The sequence below is a fragment of the Vicia villosa genome, unplaced genomic scaffold (genome assembly GCF_029867415.1).
Source record: "Vicia villosa cultivar HV-30 ecotype Madison, WI unplaced genomic scaffold, Vvil1.0 ctg.003655F_1_1, whole genome shotgun sequence".
In the NCBI taxonomy this organism is placed as follows: domain Eukaryota; kingdom Viridiplantae; phylum Streptophyta; class Magnoliopsida; order Fabales; family Fabaceae; genus Vicia; species Vicia villosa.
The window spans coordinates 103832-115655 of NW_026706261.1; the positions used below are offsets into that span (position 1 = coordinate 103832).

The following is an 11824-nucleotide window of genomic DNA, read 5'->3' on the forward strand; positions in this document are numbered from 1 at the left end:
AGCAAACTGTCCTTTCCCCGTGTCCACACACAGCTATACATACTTAAACATAATCCGTTAAGAGTTTTCTGCCATACTCGGTATCGTTTCAAAGTTAAAAGGTCGTGCAGAGTCTGCAGAGCATCATGCTTCTACCCGACATTGATCAATTATATACATCAAATTATAAGCCATTCAATCAAAACAAAGATAAAAACAAAAAACTAAAATCATCATTTGAATAAACCTTCCGCCCTTTTGAGGGCACTCTCAGGGTTCAAGAATGATGTCATATTGCAAATTCACGAAATCGAATCCCCTCTGCAATTAAAAAGAATGATATTCAACATTTAAGATGCCTATATTTTCAAAGTGTTCTTCAACAAAAACCAGACATCCATCATCCCAAAACAGATATATTTTAAATCTCAATTTGTTCATTGAAGCTGAAGACATGGCACAAAACTGCTAGAAAGGATGGGGTACGTTAGCACAGTCTATGCTTGAAGTTCATGTTTTCAAAATAGTAAAAAAAACTTCAGTATATAAATTTTACCAGCAATTTAAACTTCAGTATATAAACTTCCATAAACAAGAATAATTCTGCTTTTTTTCCATTTAAATGGTTCAATCTGCAATTTGAAATCAAAATGAAAAGAAAAAAACATCAAAATGTCACTAACACTCAAGGTAAAAAATAAATGAGAGAAAAGCTTCAAGAGATCCTACGAATTTATAGATACATTAGCACTGTTACTATACAGTTACCCCTATTCCAAAGATTATACTCATCTGTAAAGTAGAAATGATGAGGTACACACTCTTGTCCCGCTTCTTAATGGAGAACTTGAAGATCTTCACCATGTTATGCATAATTTAAACACAGTTGAGTATAAAAAACATTAGCCAAAGCATCAAACCTTAATATTATGAACTATGATAATGAATAACCAAAAATAGACCACCTTGTTTGCACCACGACGACTTGTTGTAGGTTCAAATTCTGCATCACCAGGATCATCTTCTACAAGGTATTTAAAATATAAATAAAAAAAATCAAAGAACTCGCCAAGATAAAACTGAAAGATGTTTGGTTCTCTAAAGAGAGCACGAGAAGAAGAGAAAGAAAAATGTTTTCTTTTTTCATTTCGAGCTGTGACGGTCAAAGAATGAGAAGTGGTGGTTGACGATAAAATTTCCCGAAACCAAATCGATTCAGTTCATTAGGAAGGTCTTGAGATGGGGAGAACGAATATGGGATTGGTTTTTCAATCGGAGGTGGTAATGGTCGCATGTATGGTAGAGAAAGGGGATGCGACAGTTAGGGTTAGGGAGAGGGAAAGGGAAAGAGAGGCGAGAGGAGAGAGTCTGTATGAAGATGAAGAGAGAGAAACAAGTACGATTAAAAGATATGAAACTGTAAAACATAAATGAAAGGATTTGCCACTTGGCTAAATGAGTGCATGTGATTGGTCCGTATAAAATGAATTAGTCAATTACTTATATGGGCATCTTTTAGTTTAAAATTATCATTTGATGAAGGGTAAATTAGAGTGTTCTTAGGCACGTTTCATTCTTAGTTAGGTAGTTGTAGAAACGCACTTATATCCATATTCTTAGAAATAATCAGAGAGAGAGATATTTTTTAAAAGAGTGAAGACTCATTTTGGTCCCTCACAAATATTACACGAGTCAAATTAGTCCCTCACAAAAAAATTGACCCAACTTAATCCCTTACAAAATTTAACTGGATCATATTAGTCCTTCTGCTAATATTTTTCTCAAATCGGTTTTTTCCTACTTCTAAACCGGTTCTTTTCATACTTTTAAACCTTGACTGGACTGACACGTTGGATTTTTTTATTTTTTATTTTTTAAATACTAAATTAATTTTTATTTATAATTAAAATCGAACGTGGCAGTTCAGTCACGGTTTAAAACTAGAAAAAAAACCGATTTAAAAAAATATTAACAGAAGGACTTATATGATCCGGTTAAATTTTATAAGGGATTAAATTAGGTCTATTTTATTGTGAAGGACTAATTTGTCTCGTGCAATATTTGTGAGGGACCAAAATGAGTGTTCACTCTTTTTAAAATTAAAATTATGGGATGATGGTGATAATAAAAGAGAAATAATTTTTTTTAATTAATAAAAAATTATGATTAATTATTTACAAAATTACGTGTTATATTCATTTCTATATTATTTTTTCAAATCAAATTCATGTTAAATAAATATTTATTAAATTTAATCAAAATATCATAAAGTGATTCGGTTGAGTGCATATAAAGATTAATCTCATAAATTATTTTATAAAAATAAAATAAAATCAATATCAATACTTTCCAAAAATTATATGATTCACATCATTAGTATTTCGATCATCAAAACAAAATAAATGGCCTTTTTAATTTTAGTCCTAAGAAGTAGCACTATAAAATAGTCGAGTCCCATATATAAAAAACCCAAAATATCAGTCCAAAACCAAAAAATCCCAAAAGTCAATCTCACTCACGCGTAGTGTCTATAGATAACTAAAAACCCTAAATCGCAGTGCTGCCGTTTCTCTTCTTCCTCTTTCCGTCGACGTTCGACTAGGGTTGCGCAGCCCTTCATCTCCGGTTCAGCTAAGGTACTTCCTCTTCCTCTTCAAACCCTAATTCTTCTCCATCTCTCGATTTTCCGTTCTTTCGGTTTTGTTCTTGTTGTTTGTTTTGTTCTTTGGGTTTCGTTGGGTAACCGGAAAGATTTCAATTTTCGGTGTTTCTTTCCTCTTATTATTGCTTCGTTGTTCGATTTGAAACCTGGGTTGGATGAATTTCTCTCCAATTTTCGATTTTGATGTGAAATTGAGGTATTGTTTTGCTTTTTTTTTATTACTTGATCTAGTGAGATTTGTCGGTTATAATGCTTTGTGATTTCGTGTATTGCTTCATATCGTTATTGGGTCGGTGAATTTGTCTCCAATTTTGAATCTTTGATATATTGAAATTTTTATACTCTCTTGATGAACCATAATCAATCATATGTGTAACTTTCGAAAATATTATGATTAGAGTCAAATGTTTGTACATATTTGAGGATTATGATTGAAAAAATATTTGTGCGTGTTTAAGAATTAAACCCTATAACTGTTTACTCAACTATTTGAAGGTCCTTGGGAAAAACTATCTGAATGTTAGTTTTCGATATAAGTATTTTGATCTGAAATTTATGGTGGCTTTTGTCTCTTTTGATGTGTTTATTCAGGCTGTCCAGGTGATCTGTTTATATATGGACTGATAGTTTTGTTGATGCCTTTGTGTCAAAGGAGTTAAAGTCTTCTGACTTTTGAGAACTTGGAAATTTGGAGAGTGTCCTCGCACTCACCGTTTATATCAACCATGATTGCTACGGAGACTATTGCACCAACTACAAAGTTGAAGATCAAATTCTCTACCAAAAGGATAGAGGTTGTTTCTGGGCCAAAATGTCAGTTTGGAGAGAAAGTGTCTCAACTTGATGCAAATAGACCTTGTAATTCTATCAAAAAGTCCTCACCACTATATTCCAAGAAAAGAGAACCATCCGGGAATATTGAGGGTCCAAAGAATAAAAGGCAGAAGATTGATCGGAAAGGGTCACAGATGTGTGCTGCAATCCTCAAATGCTTATCATCTCATCACTATAGTTGGGTGTTTATGAAGCCAGTGGATCCTGTAGCGTTGAACATTCCAGATTATTTTATGGTCATATCTCATCCCATGGATTTAGGCACAATTAAATCCAAGTTGGAGAAAAATGTTTATTATAGCAAAGAGGAGTTTGCAGCTGATGTCAGATTGACCTTTTCAAATGCCATGACATATAATCCTCCAAGCAACGATGTTCATTTGATGGCAAAGGATCTCAACAAATTGTTTGACAGGAAATGGAAAGATATGGATAAAAAATGGAATTGTGAAGATGAGCTCGGGAAAAGTGTACATGGAAAAAGTGAGACTGGAATAATTAAAGAAACTGTGAGAAAAAGTTGTATTGGTACACAATCCCGGCATAAAGATTCCTTGACCAAAAGGTCCCGAGCATCTGAACACAAAGGAATTCATAAGATTAGTTCATTGACACCAAGAGATGCTAAAGTAAGTGTTGTATTCTGTGAGGAAAAAAGCCTTATTTAAATATGCAACGATGCAATATATTTACATGAATTGTTATTAAATTTATGCTTCTGCCAACTTTGTTATCCACAGTCACCTTAATGTGAGATGGAACTTTTGTTTCTTTTATGTATTTTTGATAGATGTATATTGACAATGCTTTGTACATAGGTGGAGGTACCTAAATTATCACAGATTCCTTGCAAACCACTTCAGAAGGACTTGATTAAAGGTATGATGCATTAAGGGCACTGTATAGGCTTATGGTTTTGTAGAAGAGCTAAGAGTTATGTATTCCATAGGCGGAAAATGTAATCATGATTAAGAACAGCTCTCTGGTTCAAGCTCTATTAAGCAAAGCATGTCTTTTATTGTTGCATGCAAGCTTAATATCTATTGTGATATCACACACTGTTTTGTCATATCTATAAGTGCTTATTATGTTATTGGTTGCCTGATTAACTTGTGGTTTGACTTTGTTATGTCTTCTGAAGGATCTGAAGATAGGGAGCCTACAACAAGTAGTGCTGCTGCTTTGAGACAGGTTTTACTAACATACCATTAGCAAAATTAGATGTAACGTTAAGATATTCCTGTTACTCAAGTCTAATAAGAATTTATATCTTTACCAGGACTGCAAGACTAAAAGTACATCACCTTTGCAGAGGAAATCTGATCCTGGTTCTGATGGTGAGAAGAATTATGATTTGTAAAATATTATGTTCTCTACCCCCTTACGTTACTGCTGATATGGTATACTTGATGTTGATATTATGTAAAGGGGCTGTAAGTTCTTTAGATAGTGAACACACATGTCCTAGTTCTCAGCATACAACTCTTGCTACTGACGCCTCTTCTGGTGAAGGTCAGTTTCTCTGCCTATTAAATTAAGCCTCAATTACATTTGATTTTTTATGAGGTCTGATAGTGATATGTTTCTATTTTTTGTCTGTTTTAGTATGGAGCACCACCGTTCTTCCTGTCCAGCTTTCCCCTAAAAAGGCTCTCCGTGCTGCTATGCTCAAGAGTCGCTTTGCGGATACCATATTGAAAGCACAACAAAAGACTCTTCTTGAACATGTATGGCTTTCTCTCTACTCTTGCCTTAGCAAAGAGTTATTTTTGAAATATAGTGTGGTTTATTAATATATTTGTCATTGCTCATTTCAGGGCGACAAATGCGATCCTCTGAAAATGCAGCTTGAAAAGGAGAGACTGGAAAGGATACAGCGGGAAGGTGAATATTATCTCTTACTTGGAAGACAGTTTAACTTGATAGAACATGTGTACTTGTTTATATTAAATATAAAGTGAAATATAATGACTTGGGAACTCTGAATATAATATTAGATGGTACAATTTTTTTTGAAGTGTGACACTAACTGTAAGACAGATGGGAGTATTATGTGATTTTGGATTGGTATGCAATATAATATGATGTGCACGTTTTTGAAGTGTTTGTTCTTAATTCATTTATGATTACCACCCTTCCTGATATGCTGCATAACAGAACAAGCAAGGATAGAAGCCCAAATTAAAACTGCTGAAGCAGCTGCAAGAATGAGAGCGGAAGAAGAAACAAGGCAACAAATAGAAAAGGAAAGAGAAGCTGCCCGAGATGCAATAGAAAAGGTTAATATACTTGTCTCATTTATATTTATGTCGCAACTCATTCTGTATATTAACAAAATAAATGTTCACTCTGTCTTTTGTAGATGAAAAGATCTGTTGACATTGAACATAATTTGGAGATTGTGAAAGAACTGGAAAGTTTGAGTGGCTGTACGCTATCTTATAAAGCTCTGGGCGGTAGAAATGGCTACAGAACTGCAATGGGAAGATTGGATAAACTTCAGTTTGAGAACCCATTGGAGCGACTCGGTTTATTCATCAAGGATGATTATGTCGCAGATGAAGATGAGGAGGTTCTGAATGGGGGAGGAGTCTGGGAGGAAGGGGAAATTTTTTGACAAACCTTTGTTCTGCCAGTATTGATTGTTTATATATCCTCTAGACAGGAATCATACAATAATTGTAATCAGGTCTTTGATCACGTGTGTGCCCTATTATTGGAATATAAAAAAAAAGTCCTGATGGGATCGACATGGAGGAATCCTCTCTTTCAAACTTAGAAACTACGGTAGACTTGGTGTTTGTCTGTGATATAAAAATGTTGAGATTATGCTTAACTGAAAATATTGTGATTATGCACTTCATTCTCAATATTAGTTAGTCTGAATATATTTTATGCTATTGATGAACGCGAAATAACACTTAATTCTGTTTAGGTTGATACACTTGTAAATTAAGGATTTTTTATTCATGACGGGTAAAGTTTGAAGGGATTCTAAAATTCTTTCAAATGTAATTTGTTATTATAATATTCTAAAATTACGTGAGATATCTATTTTTTATTTTACAAGTTCTCTCTCCAATTATACACCCATCTCCTCCTATTCAAACTCCAAAACGGTTGAAGTGCCAAATTCTGCTATCCTCTTCCCTCCAAACTCCCAAGTAAAAAGAAGGCCTTCCCAAACAATGCCTTAAGCGTGGGAATTATTCAAGTTCCAAATTCTGCAACAGATACCTTCGGCTGCAATAGAATAAAGCACTTATTCGAACAAACTAGTTTCTAGAAGTTAGGTAATTCCACAACAAACAAATCGCCTGAGTAGAGGTGGGGTATTTAGTCCAAATTTTCACTCACAACTTTACAATCAAAACAGAAGCAATTTCCAAAACTTAAAGGCAAAAATAGTTCTAGCAGATATTCAAACTCTAGGATATGTAAGAATTTGTCCCCATTCAATCAGAAAAAGCAATTAACTAAATCACTCTATTATTGATGAAACATCGTCTACAATCAAAAAGATTATCCGGTACACAAATCTGGAAATACTACTCAAGATGAGAGATTTAAAAGGCTTAGAAAAGCATTAAGCAACATATTGAACATGGGAGAGGCAACTCTCATGCAATTGCTAGTTTGCTACCATGTAAAAACGCTATACAGTTCATACAACATATTTGTTTTTAGCATTTCTGTCGAGCTTCCTTGCATCATCCTGCAAAAATAGCAGAATGCAAAAACAAAAGTTAGGCTGATTTTAGATGGTGTGATGCAAATATGTGAAAGCACGCAGGTAGTTCTACTTACATGAAATATAAAGCCCATGGTCTCATTATAATCAAGAAACTCCTTCCACTGTTTTCCAATGCTCACCTGAAATATAACAAAATTAAGTTTACATGTTCCTCAAGTTGCTAGAAGTTCAGTCAGAAGATTCAAACAGACTCCAGCACAAGCATACAAAATGATAGATATGGTATATTGTTAATTGTCAGAGACATAAATCATAACAGAAAGCAAGCTTGCTAGAAGTTGAGTCAGAAGATTCAAACAGACACCAGCACAAGCATACAAAATGATGGTATATTGTTATTTGTCAGTGACATAAATCACAACAGAAAGCAAGCTTGCTAGAAGTTGAGTCAGAAGATTCAAACAGACACCAGCACAAGCATACAAAATGATGGTATATTGTTATTTGTCAGTGACAAATCACAACAGAAAGCTAGCTTGGCAAGTTCAAGAGTAAATTGTATGGAATTGTCACAAATGGTATAATCATGTGGCATAATAAGTCATAAAAGAAAGCTAGTTTGGCAAGTTCAAGAGTAAGCTAAATGGAATTATCACAGCACATGGTATAATCTTGCATTCATCCTCCATACTTCTGACATAACATAGAGTTTAAATTCTCTACAGCAAGTAAAACACTACAGCCAGATAATTGGGCCTTGAAATCAATTAAACTACCAATATAGTAAAGCACTAAAGCACAAGATCTTAAATAGGATCGATCAGTTTGTGAAAGATTGTAAAACTCGGATTGTCAGCATGTTACATAAGATCCTACCGAAAGAAAAAAAAATGGTAATTTCATATACACACATACACAGAAACATGAAAATTATAATCCGAGCCCAAAAAAAGGCCCAGCATGTTTTTTTCACAGCTTGCTTCAACAAAGCTAGATCTAGACCACAACAGCAATAAAAACATCTTTCTCTGATCATAGCATGATCACTCAGGCACCCATGGGACGTAAGATTTTACGATCCACGCAATCTTGACTATACTAGAAACTACTAAGTGAGTTCTGAAATTTAAATTCTCAATCACAATAGCCCCTCCATGATAATTTTAAGGACTTAAATGACTGACCCAAAAGGACTAATGTTCTCAAGGATTTTCAATATCAGAGATCATTAGGAAATTTAGCATTACCGGGCCTAAATTGCCCAACATCTCTAATTTCAGAGACAAAATTGGTAGTTCAGTCAAAACAATTGGGTATTACAGGAAAACAAGAAATACAGGCATTGAAACAACAGAAATGTGAAAACTGTTCATTAAATAAAGAAGCTTATAAAATGTGAATATATGCTTTCACAAGAACCATCTAGCTCATACAGGTCTTTCATTCATTGCGGTGACACTCAGATTCACATAACAAATGCACACATTTAGTTCAAAGAAGTTAGAAAATTACTGATTAACATCATAACAACCATCTAGTTCCTATACAACCAAAAGAAGAAAACAAAAAACCAAGAAATTACCTGAGCAGCTTCATTTGAAGCATTCTTAGTCCAAATAGAAATCTTCTCAGCCCTACCCCTTACATTAACAACCGCTCCGCAAATTTCATCTCCATGATCAAATTGTTCTCCAATCATTGCCAACAACTTCAGTTATCAAGAAAAAAAAAAGCATAACCAATCTTTCACAATAAATAACCAAAACAAACACACTCAACAAGATTCAAAATCATACCGTATATAACCAATTGGTATCAGATTTTCCCTTCTGATAGTTGGCAGTCCATTTCCCACCATTAGCACAAATGGGATCCTCCCATTTCGGTTCAATTTTATGCTTGAAACAATAGAAATCTGCTCCCACAGCCAACTTACTAGGATGATGAATGTTATTGTAAATGCTGAAAAAAGATCCAAGCAACAATAAATTAACCATTCTGTGTGAAACCCTAAATACCTAAATTCGTCAAGATTGAAGCTATACCTCCAAAACTATTCAAACAATAAATTAACAATTTTGTGTGAAACCCTAATTACCTAAAAGTGAAAAGATTGAAGCTTTACCTCCAAAACTCTTCAACAGTGGAAAAAGTGTAGATGGGTCGCATTGAGCTACCCCAAGCGGCTTGTTTGGATTTTGCTGCAGGGGTATCGAACCAGAAAGTCCAAGAATTCTCGAGAGGGTGAGATTGGTGAACGACGGGCTTGGAAGTGGCGGAGGAATCGTCTTCATCGAGGATCTCTCCTTCTTCGATATTGTTGTCGTCTTCGATGGCCCGATTAGGGTTTGCTGTGATTTGATCGTCGGTGATGATGGATTTGGGGGTGTCTTCTACAACCATTTTTGCGCTCTCGTTTTCTTTCTCAATTCCCAAATGCAAATGAGTTGCGAGTTCACTCGTTTAGTGGTTTTAATGAAAAAATTGAAGGTGAAGTGATGCTAATGGGCTTGGTTGGTAAGTTATAAAGGGGAAAATCTACTTCCCACACCATCCATTTAACTCTCACCTCCGAAAAAAGGGACTAAATTAGAATTGTTCCTAATTTTTTATCATTGAAAAAAATTCTATTTTTTCAGAGTTATCTACCTCCAGTAGAGTTAGAAGCTAAGAAAATTCGATAACACGCAGCAAAGTACACCTAGATGCTAGAGAAGTTTTACAAAATGGGAAAGAGTTCTCTCATATTAAGATTTCTAGGAGAGCATGAAATCATATTGTTGGGCGAGCCTTGGCCCGCAAATTACTAAGGGCAGACTATTATGTCCCACTCTGATGAAGGACAACGCAACATTCATTAAGAAGCACTCTAATTTGCATCATGCAACAACTTAAATTCTCCACTTTGTCATCTTGCCTTGGTTGTTTTATAAATGAGGAATGGGCATTTTAGGTCCTTTCTCACTTGCACTTGGAAACTACAATTTTTGTTCATCTGGGTAGACTACTTCACAAAGTGGATAGAAGCCAAAGTCGTCTTAAGATCACGACAGAAAGAGTCGGTTGCTTTTATTGACAATGGCTCATGTGCAGGTTTGGTTTACTAGGAGTTATTATTTTAGACAGTGATACCCAACTCGCTAGCTCCGCTGTGATCGATTTTTATCGTGTGGTTTGTAGATAAAATTTATCTCCGTTGTCTACCCACGGGTAAACTGGAAGGTTGAGTCGACAAACAAAGTGATATTGGGAGGAATAAAGAAAAAATTGGATAAAGTTAAATGACTACGGGCTGAACAACTTTATTAAGTACCATGGTCGTATCATATCATCTCTCATTCAACCACCAAAAAGACTTCATTCACAATCATATACAAATTTGACATCATGCTACATGTTGAAATCAATACACCTACATAAAGGCTTTCTCAATTAAATGAAGAGGAGATGAGGATGGGGCTTATATGCGTAGTCGACCTAATTGATGATACTTAAGACATCACCTATATAAGGGAAATTTTTGCCAAGTAAAAGAGAACCAGAAGATACAATTCAAAGGTGATCCTAAGAGAGATACAAGAACGCGACCTTGTGCTCAAGCAGGTAGTTATGCCTACCTAGAAGGGAAATCCACAACCCAACTGGGATGACCCATATCTTGTCTATCATAAACTACCTCATGGTGCCTACAAGCTTAAAAAGTTGAACGAATGACTCATCCTAGGGACATGAAACTTAGTTAACCTTAGATATTACTATCATTAGCTATTTTTCTATTATTGTTTTTGGGCAAAAGGAGATTAGCTAGTCGGTGTACAAATCCTTTTAAAAACTAATGGCTACCATATTTACATCAGATTATTCTTTTTTTTTAAGTAGTATAAATGTTGGACTTTCATTGGAAGATTCTTGTTCCCCTCAAAAGATAATATAATTGTAGGTCTTCCATTAGAAGATTATTTCTACCCCCAACTTAAAGTCTTGCTTGAGGGACTCAACTTAAAGTCCCGCCTATGGGAATCAACTTAAAGTATCGCCTGATGAAATTAACTTAAAGTATCGCATGAGGTACTCAACTTAAAATCTCACCTGAGGGACTTAAGTCTCACAAGAGGTACTTAACTTGAAGTCTCGCTTGAGGGACTCAAATTAAATTCTATCCTAAGTGACTCAACTTGTAGTCTCTTTTTTTAGGAACTCGACTTAAAGTTACATAAGGGACTCAACTTAAAGTTTCTCCTGAAGGAAAATATGTGAAAACAATCCCACGCATCACGTTTTTCACTTACAGTACATAAAAATCACGTCTAGATATTGTTGGCCATTTTGGCACACAATGTAAAATATAAGGGAAAATTCCACCTCATCGCATTTTTCACTTGCAATATAGAAAAATCACATATATGTATTGTTGGCTATGCATTTTCCCGCATTTTCCAATTACATAATGTGTGGTATAATTGTATTTTTTTAAATAGTAGTATTTGTTTTTCTTAACTTCAAAAGAAGATATATGCATACATTTTTATATGCAAAAATAAGTCAAAATATTTTGCTTTTTATTTATTGGTAAAAGTGACATATTTGTTTTTTCATATGATTGGGGACGTGGGACGTACATATGAGGTGGGAGGTAGATGTTTAAATCTTTATGA

At 34.7% G+C, this 11824-nt stretch overlaps 2 protein-coding genes across 3 annotated transcripts; one reads left to right on the top strand and one right to left on the bottom strand.

Annotated features, from left to right (window-relative positions):
* The first annotated feature begins 2449 nt into the window (after positions 1–2449).
* LOC131641311 (transcription factor GTE11-like) lies at positions 2450–6338 on the top strand. Of its 2 annotated transcripts, none has more exons than XM_058911609.1 (10): positions 2450–2615; positions 3233–4104; positions 4294–4354; positions 4617–4666; positions 4755–4812; positions 4904–4987; positions 5081–5202; positions 5293–5359; positions 5633–5754; positions 5838–6338. In XM_058911609.1, exons 2-10 carry the CDS (start codon positions 3367–3369, stop codon positions 6090–6092), a joined length of 1557 nt encoding a protein of 518 aa, XP_058767592.1. In that variant the 5' UTR covers positions 2450–2615; positions 3233–3366; the 3' UTR covers positions 6093–6338. The 2 variants fall into 2 exon arrangements, with proteins under 2 accessions (XP_058767592.1, XP_058767593.1); XM_058911610.1 differs by having other exon boundaries at positions 3294–4104.
* Positions 6339–6947: 609 nt separating this feature from the next.
* LOC131641312 (eukaryotic translation initiation factor 4E-1) lies at positions 6948–9661 on the bottom strand. The gene is made up of 5 exons (XM_058911612.1): positions 9295–9661; positions 8966–9131; positions 8752–8877; positions 7283–7348; positions 6948–7190 (listed from the first exon to the last, which is right to left on the bottom strand). Exons 1-5 carry the CDS (start codon positions 9570–9572, stop codon positions 7140–7142), a joined length of 687 nt encoding a protein of 228 aa, XP_058767595.1. The 5' UTR covers positions 9573–9661; the 3' UTR covers positions 6948–7139.
* Positions 9662–11824: the final 2163 nt, after the last annotated feature.

Coding starts and splice junctions, on each gene's coding strand:
- LOC131641311 (XM_058911609.1), top strand. CDS start 3,367: ATGATTGCTACGGAGACTATTGCACCAACTACAAAGTTGAAGATCAAA. Junction 4,988..5,080: donor TGACGCCTCTTCTGGTGAAG/GTCAGTTTCTCT, acceptor TGTCTGTTTTAG/TATGGAGCACCACCGTTCTT. Junction 5,755..5,837: donor CCCGAGATGCAATAGAAAAG/GTTAATATACTT, acceptor TGTCTTTTGTAG/ATGAAAAGATCTGTTGACAT.
- LOC131641312 (XM_058911612.1), bottom strand. CDS start 9,572: ATGGTTGTAGAAGACACCCCCAAATCCATCATCACCGACGATCAAATC. Junction 8,878..8,965: donor ATACCAATTGGTTATATACG/GTATGATTTTGA, acceptor TGATAACTGAAG/TTGTTGGCAATGATTGGAGA. Junction 7,191..7,282: donor CCATGGGCTTTATATTTCAT/GTAAGTAGAACT, acceptor CTATTTTTGCAG/GATGATGCAAGGAAGCTCGA.